Genomic DNA, 23,572 nt, shown 5'->3' with positions numbered 1-23,572 from the left:
AGGATATTTGGTGAATTGTCAAGCTTTCCCTTAAATATCTTTGTCTCAACTATTTTTTATGGCACTAATTCTATATTCTGACCACTCTCTGGGTAAGATTTCTCCAGACTTCCTGATTGGATTTATAACCAATTTTCTTATATATTTGGCTGCTGGTTCCCCAAAAGGGGAACTGTCTTCTCTACATCTGCCCTACAATATCCTTTCATAATTTAATAACCCCGTATTAAGCCTTCATTTCCCTAGACAATAGAGCCTGGTGAAATTTGTTTGATACATACAGTCTATTGAATATAAACTCCACATCAAAACTTACCTGCTAGGACCCTTAAAATGAGCATTATTGCATAAATCTGGGTTTGAAGCTTTGATCCAGAAACTGAAAGTTAGCTTCTAAACTATAACATTCATAGCACCTTACTCTTTTTAAAAATGTCAAAGACGTGAGGGGGGATTGAGATTGGAAGAGCACAATTCAGAGAAATACAGATGTATCCTTGACCCCTTTGTAAGTTCTACTGAGATCACAGAGGACTTAAAATGCACTTACAGTAAATGGATTTGAGAAATTCTTTCCCAATGACTCCCATGGAGAAATGAGGCAAAACACATTTTAATGGCATGGACTCACAAAATAGAAAACCCCCAAATTTGGAATGAAATTGGCAATCTCACTCAGGATGGCTGATGTAAGAAATGGGAAAATGTTAAATTGAAGGAGAGGAGTTGAGTGAGATTTTCTCTGCATTTGACTCGGCTTTAGATACTGTAGCAGTGTTTGTTGATGATGCTGGGAACTATTTCCCGGCATTAACATTGCTTACCACACTTAGCACGATTATCACAAAAATAAATATTTAAGGTATAGAATTTGTGAAGTGAATGGGAATGATTGGCTCTGTTATGGGGGATGCATTTAAAATGAAATATTTATTGTGATAGGACAGTTCCAGAAATGCTTTTAGTAACATCCTTGTCCCTTCTAAAGGTTATTCGAAATCCATTAGTTGCTGGGTAAGTATTGTTATGGCTCCAGTACGGAAAGACACACAGTAGGCCGAGCATTATTTAAATATCGATCAAGGGTGGCTAACTTTGTAAAGTATAACTATGTCATAAATATTCATTTTTTCTGTAGAACAAGTTAAGTAAGAAAAATGTTTACAAGTGTATTACTTGAATGTATTCCATTTAAATCTCCATGCTATCCAATATGTCATACACTTCAGCCTTAACATTACTCCATATTCCTCATAGTGCAAACCAGGCTGTTACTGTTTGGTCCTAAACACTCTAGTCTGGGTAACATCCTCAGTGTAACACAGAATGGACCGTGTTAATCCTCCATGTTACATGGCCCAAACTGCATTATCCTAAGAACATCAGGCAGCTACAGGTCAAGTGCTGGAAAGTGGAATCAGAATAGTTATGTGGTTGTTTTTGACCAGAACAGACCTGAGGAGCTGAAAGGCATTTTCTGTAATGTAGGTCTCTATCCCCTGGATAACACTGGAGCAGAAGAAGACCATTAAATCTAGTCCACCCTTGAATGAGACCTGAGCTGACCTGATAAGCCTAAACTGTACGTTACTGCCTTTTCCCCATCCTCACCTCTGTCTTAAATGCTGCTTATTCTGCTCTCTGCTTGAGTTTCTCGCCAAAGAGGAAACAACCTTTCCATACCTGTCCTGTCAAGTCCTTCTTGTATGTTCTAATAAGAATGCTTCATATTCTTCTACATCCTACTGAATTCAGAGCAAACTTACTCAAATTCTCCTGATAAGACAGTCCCTCTGTACCTGGGACTAGTCTAGTAAACCTTTAGTGGAGTTCTTTGAAATTAATTTATTGGACGTGAAATTGTCCTTTCTCTGTGTACAGGTCACAACTGGGCAATTTTACACATTATCAGGTTGTCGCAAGTCTTGAACAGTTTGGTTGAGGGAATGGCAGGTTCTAGAATACAAGTCTTCAGTACTATCACTGGAATGTTGTGGGGCCCATCAACTTTCAGTATCCTGTGGCTCCAACCATTTCTTGATATCATATCATAAGAACATAAGAACTTGGAGCAGGAGTAGGCCATCTCACCCTTCGAGCCTGCTCCACCATTCAATAAGATTATGGCTAATATTTTTGTGGACTCAGCTCCATTTACCAACTCTCCCACTGTATCCCTTAGTTCCTTTATTGTTCAAAAAAATCTATCTTAGCTTTACAAACGTTTACTGAAGTAGCATCAACCACTTCACTAGGGAGGGAATTCCATAGATTAACAACCCTCTGAGTGAAGACGTTCCTTCTCAATTCAGTCTTAAATCTGCTCCCCTAATTTTGAGGCTATGCCCTCTTGTCCTAGTTTCACTGCCAGTGGTAATATCCTGTCTACTTCTATCTTATCTATTCCCTTCATAATTTAATATGTTCCTATAAGATCCCCCTCATTCTTCTAAATTCCAATGAATATAATCCCAGTCTACTCAGTCTCTCCTCATAAGTCAATCGCCTCAACTCCAGAATCAACTTAGTGAACCTCCTTTGCACCCCCTCCAGTGCCAGTACATCCTTTCTCAAGTAAGGAGGCAAAACTGCACAAGGTACTCCAGGTGTGGCCTCACCAGAACCCTGAACACCTGCAACATAACCTCCCTACTTTTAAACTCAATTCCTTTAGCAATGAAGGACAAAATTCCATTTGCCTTCCTAATTACTTGTTGTACCTGCAGACCAACCTTCTGTGATTCATGCACAAGGACACCCAGGTCCCTCTGCAAAGCAGCATGTTCCAACCTTTTACTATTCAAATAATAATCCTTTTTACTGTTACTCCTACCAAAATGGATGACTTCACATTTATTAATATTGTATTCCATCTGCCAGACCTTTGCCCACTCTTTTAAAGTATTTATGTTCCTCTGCAAAGTTTCACAATCCTCTGCACACTTTGCTCTGCCACTCATCTTAGTGTCGCCTGCAAACGTGGATACATTACACATGGTCCCCAACTCCAAAGCATCGATATAAACTGTGAATGATTGCGGTCCCAAACTGATCCCTGAGGCACACCACTAATTATGGATTGCCAGCCAGAATAGCACTCACTTATCCCCACTCTTTACTTCCTGTTAGTAAACCAATCCTCTATCCATGCTAATACTTTACCCATAATGCCATGCATCTGTAGCTGATGCAGCAGCCTCTTTGTGTGGCACCTTGTTGAAGGCCTTTTGGAAATTTGGTACACCACATCCACTGGGTTCCCTTGTCCATCTTACTGGTAATGTTTTCATAGAATTCCAAAAGATTCTTAAGCATGACCTGCCCTTCACGAAGCCTGCGTCCACCCAATGGGACAATTTCTACTAAGATGCCTTGCTATTTCTTCCTTGATAGTAGACGCAAGCAGCTTCCCCACTGCAGAGGTTAAGCTCACTGGTCTATAATTCCCCATCTTTTGTCTACCTCCCTTTTTAAACTGTGGCGTCACAGTTGTTGTTTTCCAATCTGCTGGGTCTGCCCCCGAGTCCTGCAAATTTTGGAAAATTACTACCAATGCACTTGCTATTTCTCTCCCCATCTCTTTTAGTACCCTGGGATGCATTCCATCAGGGCCAGGAGACTTGTCTATCCTGAGGTCCATTAGCTTGCCCAACACTACCTCTTCCATAATATTTATTGTTTCCAGGGCCTCACCTACCTTCATCTCTTAGTCAGTTACTGGCATGTTATTAGTGTCCTCCACGGTGAAGACTGATACAAAATACCTGTTCAATGCCTCAGCCATTTCCTTGTATCCCATAAGTAAATTCCCCTTCTCATTCCCTACGGGGCCAACATTAATTTTAGCCACTTTCTTTTTGTTTTATAAATTTGTAGAAACATTTGATATATCTGTCTTAATATTCTGTGCTAGTTTTTTTTTCTCATGTTCTATATTACTTTTCTTTATGGCTCTTTTTGTGGCTTATTGTTGACCTTTAAAGTTTTCCCAATCTTCCATTTTCATACCGTGTTTGGCCACTTTGTATGCTTTCTCTTTCAATTTTTCTTTATTTCCTTATTTCCTTAGATCCCCGTGGCAAATTACACCTTCTCTGACAGTTCTTCCTTTTCACTGGAATATACTTTTGCTGAACGCTTAGAAAAATTGCTTTGAACATTTTCCACTGCTCGTCAACTGTCACACCATAAAGTCTTGTTTCCAGTCTACTTTACCTAATACCTCCCTCATCCTACTGTAGTCTCCCTTGTTTAAGCGCAGGACCCTGGTATTGGATTTTATCTTCACATTCTCCATCTGTATTCTAAATTCAACCATACTGCAATCGCTACTTCCAAAAGGATCCGTAACTATGAGGTCATTAATTATTCCTGTCTCATTAAACAGGACCAGATCTAGGATAGCTAGCTCCCTCGTCACCTCCATTACAAACTGTTCAAGAAAATTATCACGGATACATTTAACAAACTCCTCCTCAAGGCTATCCAGACCAAGCTGGTTTGACTAACCGACATGTAGATTAAAATCCCCCTTTGATAATTGCTATACCATTTTTACAGGCGTTAGTTTTTTTTTCGTTCATTGCCCACCCCAAAGTGATGTTATTATTTGGAGGCCTATAGACTACGCCTATCAGTGACTTTTTCTTCTTAGAATTTCTAATTTCCACCCAAATAGATTCAACCTTATTCTCCATCGAACCTATATTATCTGATGCCCCACCCTGATGTTGTCATTGAACATCAGAGCTGCACCACCCCCCTTACCTCCCTGTCTGTCCTTCCGAATAGTCTGATATCTCTGAATATGTAACTCTCAGTCATGACCATCCTGTAACCATAGAACATAGCACATTATAGCACAGTACAGGCCCTTCGACCCTTCATGTTGTGACGACCTGTGGAACCAATCTGAAGCCTATCTATCCTACACTATTCCATTTTCATTGATATGTTTATCCAATGACCACTTAAATGCCTTTAAAGTTGGTGAGACTACTACTGTTGCAGGCAGGGCATTCCACGCTCCTACTACTCTCTGAGTAAAGAAACTACCTCTGACTTCTGTCCTGTATCTATCACCCCTCAATTTAAAGCTATGTCCCCTCATGCTAGCCATCGCCATCCAAGGAAAAAGGCTCTCACTGTCCACCCTATCTAACCCTCTGATTAGTTTATATGTCTCAATTCAGTTACCTCTCAACCTTCTTCCCCCGAATGAAAACAGCCTCACGTTCCTCAGCCTTTCCTCATAAGACCTCTCTCTATACCAAGCAACATGCTAGTAAATCACCTCTGAATCTTTTCCAAAGCTTCCACATCCTTCCTTTAACATGGTGACCAGAACACTGCATAATGGCTACTAAATCATACTCATTTGTGATGATTTGCACCGTTAACTCATCGACCTTGTTACAAATGCTACAAGCATTCAGGTAATGTGCCTTTATGCTAGCTTTCTTACCCTCATGATTTCCAACATCTCGAACAATATCTCCTGAGTTATCCTTCCCTTTTACTTCATTCATAGTCGGTCTTGTACTTAAACTTCCTGCACACATTCTAACCTGCTGCTTCCTTTTCATTTAACATTATACTTCCTGTTGTTTTCCCTTTCCCTCCACCACCCCGGCTCACTAGTTTAAAGTCCTGTCACCACCCTATTTATCCTTTCGCTAGAACACTGGCTCCAGATCGGTTCAGGTGGAGACCTACCCATCGGTAAAGATTCCCCTGGTTCCAAAACTGATGCCAATGCCCCATGAAATGGAGCCCCTCTTTCCCATACCACTTCCTTAGCCACGTGCTTACTTCCCTAATTTTCTTATCTTTAAGGCAATTTGACATGGCTCGGGTGGTATTCCAGAGATTATGACCCTCAAGGACCAGTTCCTTCATTTCGTTCCTAGTGCTTGATAATCCCCAAACAGGTCCTACATCCTAACGTAGGGCTTTTGCCCGAAATGTCAATTTTCCTGCTCCTCGGATGCTGCCTGACCTGCTGTGCTTTTCCAGCACCACATTCTCGACTCTAATCTCCAGCATCTGCAGTCCTCACTATCGCCCAGGTCCTCAATCCTAGGCTTGCTGCTGATGTTTGTCCCAATGTGGAATGTGACAACTGGATCCTCTCCCTCCCGCTCCAATATCCTTTCAAGCCAGTCAGAGATGTCCTGCACCCTGGTATCGGGCAGGCAACACACCACACGGGACTTCCAATCCGGCTCACAAAGGATACTATCCATCCCCCTAATTATAGAATGCCCTATAACTACCGCTTGTCTTTTTGCTCCCCCTCTTGAATGGCATCCTGCACCATAGTGCCATGGTCAACTGGCTCAAGCTCCCTGCAGCCTTTTACCTCATCCACACAGGGAGAAAGTATCTCATTCCTATTGGATAAGGTCAAGAGCTGAGGCTCTTCCATTCCTGAACTCAGGATCCCACTATTGGCCTTACTTGCAATCACACCCTGCTGTCCCTGATCACTCAGCATGATGAAGGGCTTGTGCCTAAAACATCGATTCTCCTGCTCCTCGGATGCTGCCAGATTTGCTGTGCTTTTCCAGCACCACACTCTCGACTCTGATCTCCAGCATCTGCAGTCCTCACTTTGTCCTGTCCCTGATCACTGACTGTATCTGAAATACTTAATCTACCAGGTGTAATTGCCTCCTGAAACAAAGCGTCCAGGTAACTCTCCTCGTCCCAAATGTTCCGGAATGTTTGAAGTTCAGATTCCAGCTCAGGAACTGTGAGCCAGAGTTCTTCCAGCAATCAACACTTGCTGCAGATGTGATCACTACCGTTCACAATGGGATCAGCCAGCTCCCACATCACCTGCACAGCCATCTCTACTTAGTTAATTGCTTTATTAGTAGCAACCACTCGGTTGACTCACCTTCCCAGAGCACAATTCGACCGCTCCCACTCAGCTCCTCACTCTCACTGTTGCCGCTGCTGCTTAAAATGAAGGTGCCTGACTTTCGAGGTAAGTCCCTTTTATAGGGAACTTACCTTCCCAGCAGCCCCTTGGTCCTCTTGTCAAGTGAATCAAATTTGGCTGAAGACTGGCATTTGTCATGTTGGGGACCACTGGAGAAGGGAGTGATGTGTCACCCACTTTGCATTTCTGGCTCATTACCAAGGAAATAACACTTGAGTAAATTGTTGGAATTGTGAGTTGACAACTCCTCAGGTTCTAGGGTCTTAAGAAAAATAACTAGTGAGATAGTTGATGTGTTAACTTTAATTTACCAAAACTTGTTAGATTTGGGGAGTGTTCCCTCAGACTGAAGAATACCTAATATTACCCCTTTATTCAAAAAGCAGAAAACTACAGCTTAATCTCTGTAATAGGGAAATGTTGGAAATTATTGTTAAAAGTTATATAATGAAGCAGTTAGGTAAGTTGAAGGTAACAGGCAGAGTCAATGTAGTTTTGTCAAAGGGTAATCATGTTTGACTAATTTAGTTGGAGGAGAAAGTGAGGTCTGCAGATGCTGGAGATTAGAGCTGAAATGTGTTGCTGGAGAAGCGCAGCAGGTCAGGCAGCATCCAGGGCACAGGAGAATCGACGTTTCGGGCATAAGCCCTTCTTCAGGAATCAGTTTAGTTGGAGTTCTGACGAGGAAACTTAAGCTCTGACTAAAGAAGAATAACTAGATGCTGTGTACTTCAGATTTTCAGAAGGCATTTCCAGGAGCAAAAGGTCATTGTGGGAAGTAAAAGCTCCAGGTTGAGGGAGTAACATATTGGCATGAATAGAAGATTGGCTGGTTAACAGGGAGCAGAGAGTAGAAATAAATGGGTCTGTTTCAGGCTGACAACATGCAATGAGCGATACGCCACAGGGATCCGTGCAGGGGCCTCAATTTTTACAATTTATATAAATGATTTTGACAAGGGGACTGAAGACATGGTGGCTAAGTTTGCTGATGGCACAAAGATGGGCAAGAAATTGGGTTATGAAGAGAACATGAGGACAAAAAGATGTTAATAGGTTAAGTGAGTGGGCAAATGGAGTACAAGGTGGGAAGTTGTGAAATTGTCCATTTTGGCAGAAAGAATTAAAGAAGTATATAATCTAAATGGTGAGAGGTTGCAGAGCCCTGAGATGCAGAGAGATCTAGGTGTCTTAGTGCATGAATCACAGAAGGCACAGCAAGTAGTCAGGAAAACTAATAGCGTTATGGTTTATTGTGAAGAGAATTGAACGCAAGAGTGTAGATGATATATTTCAGTTCTACAGGGCACTGGTGAGACTCTCTGAAATATTGTGTGCAGTACTGGTCACTGTATTTGCAGAAAGATGTTAATGCATTGGAAGCAATTCGGAGAAGGTTTGCTGGACTAATACCTGGAATGGATGATTGACTTATGGGGAAAGCCTGGACAGATAGGCCTGAATCCTCTGAAGTTTAAAGGGGTCAGAGGTGACTTAATTGGAACATATAGAATCCTGAGCAGACTCTGGTGTTGAAAGGTTGTTTCCTCCTTTGGGAAAATCCAGAACTAGAGGTCATTATTTGGAAAAAGAGAGGCCACCCATTAAGACAAAGAAGAGGGAAAAAAATTCTCTCAGAGGTTTCAGAGTCTTTGGAATTCCTTTCCACAAAAGGCAGTGGATGCAGAATCTTTACATATTTTCAATAAGAGGTAGATAGATTCTTGATTAACAATGGGATGAAAGATTATGAATGACAAATTGGGGTTAAGATCAGATCAGCCATTATTAAATAGCAGAGCAGGACAGAAGGACCAAGTAGCCTACTCTTGCGTCTTGTTTGTTTGTTCCTTTGTTTAATGTTGCACTGCTATTCACAGCCCTTTTGGGCTGAATGATCAATTTTTGATCTGAATGTGACAGAACATTGAAAATAGAATAATACAGAACAGAATAAGCCCTTCAGCTCTCAATGTTGTGGCAACCTTTCATCCCACTCTAAGATCAAACTAACCTATATACTCTTCATTTTACTATTATCCATATGCCCACTCAAGAGTCACTTAAATGTCCCTGATGTATCTGACTTTACTACCACTGCTGGTAGTGCATTCCACGCACCCACCATTCTCTGTGTAAAGAATCTACCTCTGACATCTCCGCTAAACCTTCCTCCAATCACCTTAAAATTATGCCCACTCTCTGCCCTGGGAAAAAGGCTTTCCACTCCATCTATGCCTCTCATCATCTTGTACGCCTCTATCAAGTCACCTCTCATCCTTCTTCGCTCTAATGAGAAAAGCTCGAGCTCCCTCAACCTTTCTTCATAAGACATGCCCTCCAGTGCAGGCAGAATCCTGGTAAATCACCTCTGAATATTATTCCACATAATCAATCCCTAGCGGACATCAGATTCCAGAGCAGAATTGACAATCTCACTGAAAGAGGCCACAGGGTGGCTGATGTGGACAAGGGATACATTCACATTCGTTCAGTACAGGGAGTTGTTCGGAAGTAATGGGACACTTGTATATTTCTGCTGACAAGATGACAATATTTTTGGCACTTCACTTAGGAGAGCAAAACACACCATCAACCTCTTCCAATCTATGATGATTCTGTCAAGAAGTCATCAATTAGCGACTAAGATTGACCTTTATTACCAGCAATGACTGACTGTGGGGGTGGGAAGAGGATTTTGAAAATACTGTAAAGAAATCTATTGGTAGCATTTACAACATTTTAATGATGCAAAGGAGGAGTGAAGTATGTATTACTCACTCAGTACAGCCAATATTCTGTCTATTGCAATGTTGTATAGATTTAAAGAGACTACAACTGAATATAAACCGTAGCAGCATTGTTTGTTGAAGTCATTTCATTTCTTAAAGAATTGTCAGTGAGAGTTACAGAGCTGGCTGCTTGATGCCCTCAGGTCATACAAAGAAGAGGCGTCCAAAGGGTGATGGAGCTATTAGTATTTGCAAAGAGAAGGGAGTCTGCCTGTATGAAGCTAAATCTATAAATTGTTTCAGGTGCACTAGTACAGAGTTGAATCTTTGTGTGAGGTTCTATCCTCTAACTGGCTTCTCAGAACGTGACCTTCACACTCTCGAAACATAGCTCAGTAAATATTATTATGTATAAAAGTGTACTTTGATCTATTACAAAAATAGAATATATGAAAAATTCAAGAAGTCAGTTAGTATCTGAAGGGGAGAAAAAAGCAAATGAATTTTTCGAATGGGAACCTTGTTCAGAAAAGATATTATTCTATTTCAGCACCAGTTCTGAAGCACCTGATACATTAATCTTTCTATTGTCTTTCAAATCCCACTGTCCTGCTTTGCATTTTTCCACTTTGATTCCAGATTTCTGCTTTTTCATTTTATCTGGCAAGCTACTGTACTTATGGCTGACAGCGGATAGGAATATTTCAAATGGATAACTCAAATATGAGCTGAAAAGCCTTTGAATCTGTGTCCCACTGAATCGCTTTGTATTTTATAATTGTGAAGTCATTTAAGATATATTCAGCATATCAAACCTTCACCAATAAACTTGGGAATTAGAAAATGTTTAGTTTGCACATTCTGATGTTAAACTCTGCAACACAATAAACCTGTCATTTATCATTTTAACTGTGGTACATTCAGTACCTGTAATTATTAACTGTCACCCGCCCCTTTGTGCAATCTGTTCAATGTGAGGTAATGCAATGTGTGCAATGTGAGATATATATGATATAGAAAATAAGATGTTTTTGCTCAAATTAATAAGTCATATTCTATTCTTCTCCTCCCTTGATTTGTATATGTGGTGTGTAGCTCTATAGATGTCATCTACTCCAAGTATTCCACAGATGGGGCTGCATAGACAACATTAGCATACAATTTAAGGCAAGTCTTCTTTCCCCACCATACTTTACACAGCAGCAGTTCAACTCCATCAAGTCTATAGTGGCTTGAATCAGTAGGCTTCTCACAATCAGGAAGGAGAGATCACATCTGGAGTGAGTATATAGTTCAAGGACTTCCCCTCAGTGCTTCCCTCAGTGCCAGGGACCTGGGTTCAATTCCAGCTTCGAGCGACTGTTTGAGTAGAGTTTGTACGTTCTCAGTGTGTCTGCGTGGGTTCCCTCTGGATGCTCCGGTTTGCTCCCACAGCTCAAAGATGTGCAGGTTAGGTGAATTGGCCGTGCTAAATTCCATAGTGTCCAGGGATGTGCAGGCTAGGTGAGTTAGCCATGGGAAATAGGGGGATGAGGTGGTGGGGTGGGCCTCGGTGGGATGCTCTTTGGAGGGTCGATGCAGACCCAGTCGCCTGAATGGCCTCGTTCTGTTGGGTTTCTATGATTCTAACTCTTTGGAGGCAGCTTGGGAATAGAACTCCATTTTAAAAGTTGAAAATTCAGTAGTGTAGTTATACGTTTAATGAGGTAGCTGGCTCAGCCAATTGAGGGACATCTATCAGTCAATCATCTGAAATCTGAATAGGGCCTCTCTAGGTGTTGATTACTATTGAAGCTTAACTAGGATGAGTCATCTTAGCTCACCTCAGCTCTATTCAGGAGAGGCCCTTTTGGAAGTGCATGATCAGTAAGCTGTGCACAGTCAGGAAGGAGAGATCACATCTGGAGTAAGACACAGCGTGAGTGAGTCTATCATTCCAGGACTTTGGAGGCAGTGTAGGAATTTTGTGCAAAGGGGAAAAGGTGCTTTTTGCTTTTCTGGTTCATAGTTTCTCAAACAGGATACGTTGAAGCCCAGGAACAGGGGCCCATCTCAAAATAAAGCATGACATCAGAGGAAAACCATAAGTTTTCCATTGGTGACGGCAGCTCATGTGACTGTCTATTATACATTGCTTTCAGATTGAAGGTAAATAGGAGAAATGTTTTAAGGCTACAAACTAAAAGACCAGGAGGAATTATTCTTTCAAATATCACAAATTGATGACTGAGTAAATAAAATTGAGATGCCAGGCCAGACAATTTGTTGCAACTGCATGATGTGGAAGCTAGTCTATATTGAGTGTTGGTTGTTTGACGAACTCTGGCTTAGAGCTGATGAGCTGGACTGTGAATTTTGAAAACTGTAAACACATCAGGGAGGGGAAGAGTTACCTGAACAGTGTTTCCAGCAGCAGTCACACCCCTTAGCTTAACTGCCTTAAATTTGGTCAGTGTTCAGGGACAGGAGGGTGTGACTACAAGTGAGGTAAGTAGAGGGTTTCAGGAGGTAGTGCTGAAGGAACCTCAGTCCTTGAGCTTGTCTAACAGGTTTGAGATTCTCCTTGCTCTCTGTGTGGACAATAGTGAGGGCTATGAGGAGGATGAGCAACCTACCCTCTCCCAGTGGTACAGAGAACCATTCAAGAAAGGGGAGAAAAGAGAAATGCAGTTGTAATTGAGGAGAGTATAGTCAGGGAATAGACACAGTTCTCTGTGGCCAGGATTGAAAGTACCAAAGCCTGTGTTGCCTACCTGGTGCCCAGGTTCAGGATGTCTCATCTGAGCTGCAGGGGAACTTGGAGTGAGAAGGGGAAGATCCAGTTGTCGTGGTCCATGTAGGTATCAATGATACAGATGGAAAGAGCTTTTAGTGAGGAAATATGAACAGCTAGGGATTAAATTAAAAAACACCATCAAAAAGATAATAACCTCTGGATTACTACCTGAGCCACAAGAAAATTGGCACAGGGTCAACAAGATGAAAGAGGTAAACCCATGGCTCAAAGATTGGTGTGGGAGAAACGCGTTCCAATTCAAGGAACATTGGCACCAGCACTTGGGGAAGGAGGAAGCTGTGGGTTCAGTTGCATGGAAAATTATGGACAAAGGTAAAGTGGGGGGATCACAGGAGAGGTTATTCCCAGGATAAATAAAAGGACAAAGAGTATGGGAAGGATCAGGAATCTAATTTCAGGCACAGCAGATAAGGGGACAGCTATGAGAAGAGGTGGTCAATTCAGAACTGAGGGTATTGTATTTAAATGCATGCAGTATAGGAAACAAGATAAATGTAGCACAGGTTAAAATTGACGGATACAATGTTGTGGGTATCACAGAGACATGGCTGCAAGGGGATCAGGGCTGGGAATGAACTATCCAATGATCCTATCAATAGGACAGATAGATGGGCAGAAGGCTAGTGACTACTTGAGTTCAACAGGGGTCAGTTATAGAGATCACAACTATTCCCGTCATACATTAATAACCTGGACGAAGGAACTGAGTGTATTGTTGTAGTGTTGAGGAAGTGGGGAGGCTGCAGAAGAAGCCTTCCTGAAGAAGGGCCTGTGCCCGAAACGTCAAATCTCCTGTTCCCTGGATGCTGCCTGACCTGCTGTGCTGTTCCAGCAATAAAGTTTCAACTTTGATCTCCAGCATCTGCAGACCTCACTTTCTCCAGGCTGCAGAAGATGTTGGAGAGTGGACAAAGAAGTATCAGATGTAATACAAAGAAAACAATCCCAACATAACATTTTCCATAGCTGCCATTGTCCTTGAAAATCTCCTCTCCCCCTCTGTAGCATAATCCAAACACCTTGTAATGAGAGGATCAAGAAACAATATCGCAGATGTATCTTAACTGGTGTTTTCCCCAGTCCCTTCCTCTTAGGTTGTGTGTCTTGGTTAATAAAGGGAAGTATCCTATTATCCTTCTGAATTACATTAACAACCTGCTCTGTTATATTCAGGGAATGTTGAACATGCACACTCAAATGTCCTTTGGTTATGTTACACTTCTCAACTTGCCATCATTTATTGTGCATTCCCTTGTCTGGATTTCCTTTCTTAAAATGATACTTTCCTGCAACCTTTCTCACAATCAATTACTTGATTATTTTTTGTATTACCACTTCATCATACCCTTCTACTTAAGTTTTAGTGACTAGTATCTTCCATTTGGGCCCTGCAGAATCCCAAATGGAAGCAGCCTTCCAGTCACACAACGATTCCTTACCATCTCTAACGAAGAGTTGCTGGATCCAAAATATTGACCCTGTTTTCTCTCCACAGATGCTGCCAGATCTGCTGAGTTTCTCCTGCAATTTTTCTTTTAATTTCAGATTTCCAGCATCCACAATTATTGGTTTTACTAACCTGCCACAGAGTCAGTTTTTGATCAATTTGCCGCTATCCATGGATGTTATAAGCATGTACATTTCTGACTTATCTTCCATAAGGTTTGATAAAGTTTGATAAGCGTATGATAAGGTTACCCACAATAGGCTGTTGCACAAAATATGGAGGCATGGGATTGAGGGCGATTTAGCAGCTTGGATGGGAATTAGCAAGCTGAAATAAGACAGAGGGTGGTGGTTGATGGAAAATATTCATCCTGGAGTTCTAGTGGGGTACTGCAAGGATCTGTTTTGGGTCCACTGTTGTTTGTCAGTATTAAAAATGACCTGGATGAGGGAATAGAAGGATAGGCTAGTAAACTTGTGGATGACACTAAGGTCGGTAGAATTGTTGATAGTGACGAAGGATGTTGTAGGTTACAGAGAGACATAGGTAAGTTGCAGAGCTGGTCTGAGAGGTGGCAAGTGGAGTTTAATGCGGAAAAGTGTGAGGTGATTCACTTTGGAAGGAATAACAGGAATGCAGAGTTCTGGGCTAATGATAAGATTCTTGGTAGTGTAGATGAGCAGAGAGATCTCGGTGTCCATGTACATGGATCCTTGCAAGTTGCCACCCAGGTTGATAGGGTTGTTAAGAATATATACGGTGTATTAGCATTTATTGGTAAAGGGATTGAGTTTCGAAACTATGAGATCATGCTGCAGCTGTACAAAACTCTGGTGCGGCCACATTTGAAGTATTGTATAAGGTCTTGGTCACCACATTAGAGGGAGGATGTGGAAGCTTTGGAAAGGGTTCAGAGTTGACTTACTAAGATGTTGCCTGATATGGAGGGAAGGTCTTTCAAGGAAAGGCTGAAGGACTTGAGGCTGTTTTCCTTAGAGAGAAGAAGGTTGAGAGGTGATTTAATTGAGACATATAAGATAATCAGAGGGTTGGATAGGGTAGATAGTGAGAGCCTTTTTCCTCATATTGTGATGGTTAGCATGAGGGGACATAGCTTTAATTTGAGGGATGATGGATGTAGGACAGATGTCAGAGATAGTTTCTTTACTCAGAGAGTAGTAGGAGTGTGGAATGCACTGCCTGTAACAGTAGTAGACTCACCAACTTCAAGGGCTTTTAAGTGATCATGGAATAGGCATATGGACGAGAATGGAATACTGTAGATTAGATGAGCAGCAAATTAGTTCCACAGGTCAGCACAACATCAATGGCCGAAGGGCCTGTATTACGCTGTAATGTTCTATGTTCTATATGGGGAACAGTGAAAGAAAAGAAAACAAGTGCCAAAAATTATTGACACAAGTCATGAACTAAAAAGGCAGTGACCTTGAGGTGGAAGGGGAGTCGAAGACTTGGATTTCATAAATGAGATGAACCAGAGGGAGTTTCAGGAATATGATGAAGAGCTGATGAAGAGTGTGTGCACGAAATGTCGACTCTCCTGCTCCTTGGATGCTGCTGGACTGGCTGTGCTTTTCCAGCACCACACTTTTTGATGATTAAGTGACATCTTTGGTTGGTTTGTTTCTTATTTTGTTTGGTTCTTCAATGATGGTGGAATCTGCATGGTGCTTGGAGAAGGATGAACATGTGACAGTTACAGTTTGCTATGTCACTGCTCTCCCTTCCTACCCTGACCCACACCATCTGATGATTGAATTTATGGCATTAATTAACAGGTTGCTCTCAATACAAAGTACTCCGTGTGAATCTGTTTCGTCTTGCAACAGAATTCAGGATTCCTTCCAATTGTAAAACTGATAACGATGTGTCAGTTAACACCTTTTTTTTAGAGAAAAAGGAGTTGATGAATAATGAATCAGAAGTGAGATAAAGATTATGGAGATACCTGGTGATTTTAAATGTCAGGAATGGAACATAAGGTTTCCCATCCTGTTAGGACCAGGAAAGTGCCAAGAGAGAAATCTTCTAGCTTAAGAAGTACAAATGTAGGTTGGAAGATTACTGTCCAAATTTGCTTTCTTAATAGCTGGAGACAAGGCAACCAACAGGTTGCAGAAACCAGCCTCTTTGGGAGTTAAATGAATTGTTTGCAATCTGTGATAGGAACACTTGATTCTGACACTAGAGGTTTCCAGGGGAAGACAATCATTGAGATCTCACTGACTGATCCCTCTCAGTATATTGAGTCTAAACTATTAGCTGTAAAGTGAAAACAAAATAAATCAATAAATTACTTCATGCATGGTTCTTGTTAACAAAGCAATTTGATGGTTCATCGTCCCCGGTTATCCATTGTTTCTGAGATATCAAGTTCAGATTAGGAAGTACATTTTCAGGCAGTTTTATTGCCATAATGTACTTGACTCAGAAATGGAAGTATTTTTTTCCCCTCTGAACTGATATCTATTATCTTGGTGGATAAGTTAAATCATAAAATTATGTTTAAAAAGATGATGTTTGTTGCACCAAGTCTATGTATTCCATAAAACATTTGCAAGCTCTAATTCTTTACAAATAAATATGCCCAACCCAACTGCCAACTCATCTATTCTTTCCATTACCCAGCTTGCTTATATGCTCAGTTGATCTTATTTAAAAAGGAAAGTTCTGCGAGATTCATCGAATGCTTCAAAACATGAAATCTACTTTGGTTCAATAAAACCTGAAGAACTAACATTTCTTTTCATTGGTTATGCTTTGTTATTCCCTTGAGATTTGTGTAACCTACATTTCATTATGGAATCTTTGCTAACAGAACATGTTACTTTGCCAGTTTGTAGAAAGATGGTTGCTTTGTAAAAATGAGGATCCAAAGTAATCATGATCTTTTTGCAGATTTCAAGGAAGACTTTTCAATTTGCCCTGCTTTTTAACCTGTAGTTCTCTTTTTCCACAGAAGCTGACCTGGCGATCGAATCAACATGACATTGACATCTGCAGAATGAAAGGCAAAAATGAGGTACACCTGCAAACAAATTGGCAGATTTTAAGTTCAGCAACTGTGTCACTCTGTGCCTGAGGGGCAGTACCTTCCATTTTTATTATCACTGAATTATTTTGTCAAACATGATTTATTAGCTGTCCACGTAATTGGTTTTGCAATTAATTATTTCTAGTTCACTGATCAAAACAGAGGCATCTCAAAATTCAGGGAAATTCAATGATCTAATTCTATTACACATATCCCTGGTCTGACTGCCCTCACACTGGGTCCTGGTTGTGAACTAAACTTGCATATCAATTGGTTCTTCCCAGTTCCTACACAATGCGTTGAGTTCAAATGAAGCCTGAGGCTTTGTTTGGAGTAATAGGAAGTTGCTCTGGGTCAGATTATTACATGTTTGACAGCATTTACATCTCTATGAAATGGTCATCTTTCTCCTCCTTGTCACCTTTACTGACTAACAAAACTGGATGCTTTGGCAGTAGTATTGCTGAAAAGTGAGTTATGTTGCTAAACCACTTCATCTTGTACTCATCAGGTCAAACACAAAAATGGCAAATTTCATGCGATCACAGTTTATGTTAAGGAGTTATACAAATTGTTGTGATTTACAATTAGGCATTCTTGTGGTTGTCCTGCGTGCAATGCAAAATACTTAGACAACACTTTTCTCCTTGTTGCAATATTTAAAGCAGATTAGGTCCAGACATAAACAGGCAACTCGGGTATGCTGTGCGAATAGCCATTTTTGGTGATCAACATGAAAAAATGCAAAAGCAAAATATTTGCAAGTGCTAGCAAACTGAAATTAATACAAAGGTTGTTGGAATTGCTGAGCAGAACAGGGACATCCACAAGAAGGGAAAAGTCACTGAAGTTAATGTTTCGGATGTCATGGCCCTATGTTGGAATTAGAAGATGTTCCAGAAGAACATCTTATCTGGAAACACATATGTCAAGTCTCAATGATTATTTCCCTGCAAAATGTGTTCTGCTTTTCAGAGTGCTTGTAGTTTAATGACAATAAGTGTTAGATTTAAAAGCTCACAAGATATTGTCCAAAGCTTCATGTTTGAAAATTAAGGTGAGTGCCAAGTGCAGCTGAGTTTATCCAAGGATTCAAGATGAAGTCTTCAACGGCAGTGTGAGGTGATGAGTTTTAAGAGGGGAAGAAAGGATTGGGGATGTACACCAAATGAAACCTACAGATGTATGTCAAATTGCCAGATGTGCTTTATTGTGATTTAAAGTTTGTCTTGTCAAGTTCTCATAGTTAGAGATTAAAAAAAACTGCAGATGCTGTAATCCATCATAGATAAGCAGGAGGCTGGAAGAATACAGCAAGCCAGGCAGCATCAGGATCCAGAGAAGTCAATGGTTCGGGTGTAACCCTTCTTGGGGTTACACCAGAAATATTGACTGCTCCACCTTGTCTACCTTGTCAAGTTCTCTTACCAAGGTAGAAGTAAAAAGGAAACTCAAGTAGAATTTTATTTACATAAAGTATTTGAATTTTAAGGGATAATAAATTAAAAGGATATATTATCAAAGAAGGTTATTGGGTCAACCAGTACAAACAGATTTTACAGATAAGATTAGTTCCTGAAATGGGAAGCAGTTGAATGGTGAATGAAATTAAGGTCGGCCAAAATGTTTATATTTGTTGGGTCCCGCATTCTTGATGTTTCTGAAATAATATTCTTTTATGCAATCATTGGGTTCATGATTCTCACTGTACTACACAAATTCAGATGAATATGAAGGAAAGGCAAGCAAAGAGGCTGCCTTTGCATCAATGGCTCAACCTCAGGGTTCCTCCACCCTCATAAGCCTGGCTTCTTGTAAATAACAGTGGATGGACCATTGCAGAGAGATCTTCCAAATTCCCTGTTGTACACAGCAATTCAATGACTAGTGCAAAATCAGATGGTCGGTGTACCAGTTTGTTCATCCCGCTTTTGTGACCTTTTTCTCTTCAGTTGTTCTAGCAGAAAAGGGTGGACTAAAGCAGTCCATATGGAAATGCAACAAAACCTGGACAATGTCAAAGCTGACAAGTAAAAATAAAATTCATACCATATAACTGCCAGGTTCTAATCATCTTCAGTAAGATTGAACCTAACAATCATCCTTTAGTAGTCAATGGTATGACCATTACAGAAACCCACATTATCAACATGAACTGACCTAATTATGGAAACACTATGGCTACAGGAGCAAGTCAGAAACTGTGAATCGTGCAAAATGTAACTCACCTCCCAGCTCCCCAAAGTCTGTCTACCATCTGCAAGGCACAAGTTAGGAATGCGATGGAATACTTCTCACTTTCCTAGATAAGTGCAGCTCCATAAACACTGGAGAAGCTTGACACCATCCAGATGTAACAGGTGCTTGATTGGCACTGCATCCACAAACATTTACTCCCTCCATTACCACCCCACAGTAGCAGCAATGTGTCCCGTCCTAAAGATACACTGCAGAAATTCAAGTCTGATTCAGAGACATTACCCACCAAATTCACAACCACTACTGTCTTTAAGGACAAAAGGGCATCATTTACAAGCTCCCCTCCAAGCTTCTCACATCCTGACTTGGAAACATATCATTGTTTCTTCACTGTCATTGGGTCAAAACCCTTGAATTCCCTCCCTAACAGCATTGTGAATGTATCTACACCAAGCAGACTACAACAGTTCAAGAAGGCAGTGTCAAGATTAGAGTGGTGTTGGAAAAGTACAGCAGGTCAGGCAGCATCCGAGGAGCAGGAAAATCGATGTTTCGGGCAAAAGCCCTTCATCAAGAATCCAGACTCTTATCTCCAGCATCTGCAGTACTCACTTTCACCTAGTTCAAGAAGGCAGCTTACCACTATCTTCTCAGGGACAATCAGTGATGGACAATAAATGTGAGCCCAGCCAGTGACACTCACATCCCGTAAAAGTCATGATTTGGAGACGCTGGTGTCCAACATGTTTTTGAACATTGTCATTCTAAAAGATGAGAGACTTAACAAACAATCCAGGTCTTTTTTAATATATAATTTCAGTTACATCACACTGTAAACTTTTGTTATAAATTCTGTGTCTCACAATCTTATTCTCCACAATCACCTGATGAAGGAGCAGCGCTCCGAAAGCTAGTGCTTCCAAATAAACCAGGACTATAACCTGGTGTTGTGTGATTTCTAACTAAATATTAAATCTAGCTTTGTACTTTTGTCTAATGGATGAAAATACAACTAGGAAAACTCAATGAATGTCTTCCTTTTGAGGGGAAATAAAACATTTCTTAGCCTGTTTAACATTTAGCTTTTCACTGTCTCTAACAAGTGAGTGAGTAGTTTTTCAGCTTGTAATTAATAATACAAAGCTTGACAAGTCTAACAAAGGATCACCAGCTCAGTTGCAGAGATGGAATACCTCTTCAGGAAATTACTTTAAAAGATTTTAAATAAAACATTTTGAACAGTTAGAAATCCTGCCAGGAAAATAAGGTGTTCTGCTCAGGTTTCTTTCTTAGCGCTCATTTAAGAACAAACATACTGGAGAATTCGACTCACCATTGTCCATGTGAGATCACAAACAAATAGCACTAGTGGGTTTTTGACCATGATAGCATTACAATTGTGCCTTTGCTCATTTAATAGCCATCTCCTGGTAAGGTCATTGAATAAGAATCAGGAACTGGAGGCTTGACAGTTTTAAAATCTCATTCTATCCAAGAGAGACTGAAGCTAGCTCCGACTGAGATTGACCGTGGGTGTCTGAGTTTGGATAGTTCAGTACCACCCTAGAGAATTTGTTCATTATTTCTCTTGCAGAGACCTTAAATTCCTGTAAACAATGAACCTTATTAGTACTTTTCAAGCGCATTTCACATTGAAATGTCATGATGAGGTTTTACATAATTAATTGTTATGTAGTCAAACAAAATAATCAGCTTTCCTCGGCATTGTCCCACAAGGAGCAACGGAATGAAAAGTGAATTAATCTGTTTTAAGATGATAAGAGGAAGAAATATGAACCAGGACCAATAGCCTGCTGTGCCTCTAATACTATACCTCACATGTATACTTGGAGTGATTAGAGGAATGGGCAGATGTGTGTAAAGTACAACACCTTTCACAATGTCCCTGTGTAACATTGGAGATTCAGCATAGTTGCATGAACTGACAGCCTGGAGGGATTCACTTTCAAACGTGATTGCTTTCAACAAAGCCTTGCATAAACAGAGTTTTGAACAATATTTAATAAAAATTTTTACAGCATGGATGTAGGAAAGGCCACTGAAGCCATAAAGACTGTTTCTTTCATACCTCACATGCGCTCAAGAATCAGTTAATGTTTGTGTGATTACAACTTGATCTCCTCCAAATTCTTAAAAAGGTAAAAGTTGCCATAGTCTTCCCAGACCATAGGGTTGCTCCTCATTAGAAAGGGACAACTGGTGATGCTTTAATCTGAGGGCTGCCATGACTCAGCTGGGGGGAGGGGTTGGGAAGGAAATTCCATTGTGTTCATCTCAGCTGGTGTGGGAAATGAACCCATGCAGGTGGCATCACATTGCCTTGCAAACCAGCCATCCAGTCAACTGAGCTAACCAAACTCCAGCAAATTCTTTAAACAGCAAGTTATAATAGAGGGCCATTTCAACATTCCTGCTACTGAGCCAGAATCCTCTACCGATATCAAGATCACTGCAATGGACACTTCTTCACAACACAATTCCAGCAACATGGGACATAGTCAGTTCATTTGGAATACTTGGCGATCTCCCATGTATTATTTCTCTCTGTAACTTCCAATTCAGTTTCCAACTCACATTTTGCAGACATACAATGACAGCACCAATACTTTTAATAAGCATTTGTCGATCTATGCCCTGAAGGTAGAAAGGACTTCCAAAATCTAGCATCTGCGATGTTTGTATAAACCTATATCTTTTACCTCTATGTTATCTAGTTCTGGGTAAATTCTTTGAAAGCAAATAATCTGCAAAAATTGGTATGTTTCAGATTTTCACAAGTCCTTGTGTTTTGATTTTACTCACATCTAAAATGTCTATGTCTTACCACCTTTTTAAGATGGATATTGTGTCTTCGCTCAGTGAATGAAACTCAAGTCTGTTCTATCATGAATTAGAACCCCAAGTACTGAAATTGTCCTTCTCATGTATCTTTTGTGACAGAAAGTAATATGATAGTATGATAACTCTTGATTGTACTTTTGATTTCAATGATAGCTTAGACTAGACTGAAGAATTGAGTAGTTAACAGATTAGAAGGTGCAGATTCAGTGAAGAGGAATTGGGTGTTGGGAATTCTTTGAAGTTGTACTACCATTGCAGAATGATTCATTTTTGCTCTGTGGACCTGATCTCTGAATTGAAGGACATAATTTTGACCCTTCTTTATCCCTTCATCTGTAGCTTGCCATAGTGAAAGTCCATTGTTTGATTCTCTGGTTAAAAACAGAAGCAATCACTATTGCTAACCAAATCAGTCTTCATCTTTTTTTACATTTGGAACGCCTGAGCAAAACCTAAATGAGGGAGATAATATTCAACATTAGAAATTCACCAGAAATCGTACCTAAATAAAGGTGCCTTGATAGGATGTGTAAATCCTGAATGCAGTAAAATACTTTTAAAGTTCCTGAATTATAGATAGCACTAAATGCCAGAGACCTTTAGGGCATGCATGTAACTTGTTTCTCTGTACTGTATTTCTACCCAGATAAAATGTTCTACAAGATATTTTTCCTCCCTTTTGTCTGTCATTTGCTTGAAAGTGGTGGTTTTATTCTACTAAATATGAAGAACAATCCCCTCCTCGACTTTTGGAACGACAGCCATGAAAAATAAATGGAAAAAGTAATTGAAATATAATAGCTGAGAATTAATGTATTTTTTGCTCTGAGGTGATGAAGTAGCATTTTTGAACAGATGCAGAGACGTCTATTTTTGTACAAATTTACAAGCTGCTTGGCTCCAAAGGACTGCTGATTGCAGCAGAACAATTCAGTGAAAGCAATCTGAGACAAGAGGATCCTGACTGGGATCGGTTATGTACCAACCTCTCATTGAGCAGAATGACATTAGCATGCATCAGATCACAAATGTATTTTTTTTATTTTTTTTTAATTCTAATATGCTGGAGTTTAGTTCCAGAGTCCCCCTGGAGCCCTCTAGAATTTCACCCGATTGGCAATTCTTCCTGTGAAGGCCTAGACACTGAACACAGTGAGCTACTTAACTAAAGAAAGCTATCATAGGCAGGCAGCTATCATAGGTATTTCCTTCAAGTTTGACTGATGTTTCCTGTCCTGAACTAAGAAATGCTCAAGTCAATCATAAGAGTCCACTTGCTGAGAACAACAAACTTTACCAAATTATGGAATAAACCTGGAAATCTCCCCCCTGCAGTCCACTGAGCTGATTCACAAAAGCATTTTGGTTCCCCAATGACTCAGTAACTCCAGTTGACCTGTAAAGACTGGCAAGTGTGGCTTTGCCAGATATATCTCCCCAATCTCTGCATCTATGCTAGTCTACAACTCCACTCTATCCTCCCTGTTCCTACCTGAAAAGTAAGCCAGCTTCTCTGAGGATGACAGTCAAAATG

At 40.5% G+C, this 23,572-nt stretch overlaps 1 protein-coding gene across 5 annotated transcripts in view; it reads left to right on the top strand.

Annotated features, from left to right (window-relative positions):
- Window positions 1-23,572, top strand: part of sema6bb (sema domain, transmembrane domain (TM), and cytoplasmic domain, (semaphorin) 6Bb) — a 547,826-nt gene that overhangs the window by 360,762 nt on the left and 163,492 nt on the right. For all 5 annotated transcript variants that reach the window (XM_043720976.1, XM_043720975.1, XM_043720977.1 and 2 more), the window contains one exon: window positions 16,903-16,965. In XM_043720976.1, coding sequence (XP_043576911.1) covers window positions 16,903-16,965 — 63 coding nt within the window. The remainder of the gene's footprint in view (window positions 1-16,902; window positions 16,966-23,572) is intronic.

The sequence above is a fragment of the Chiloscyllium plagiosum genome, chromosome 31, assembly GCF_004010195.1.
Source record: "Chiloscyllium plagiosum isolate BGI_BamShark_2017 chromosome 31, ASM401019v2, whole genome shotgun sequence".
NCBI lineage: Eukaryota > Metazoa > Chordata > Chondrichthyes > Orectolobiformes > Hemiscylliidae > Chiloscyllium > Chiloscyllium plagiosum.
The sequence above is the reverse complement of the archived record's forward strand: the minus strand, read 5'-3'. Positions and strand labels throughout refer to the sequence as shown.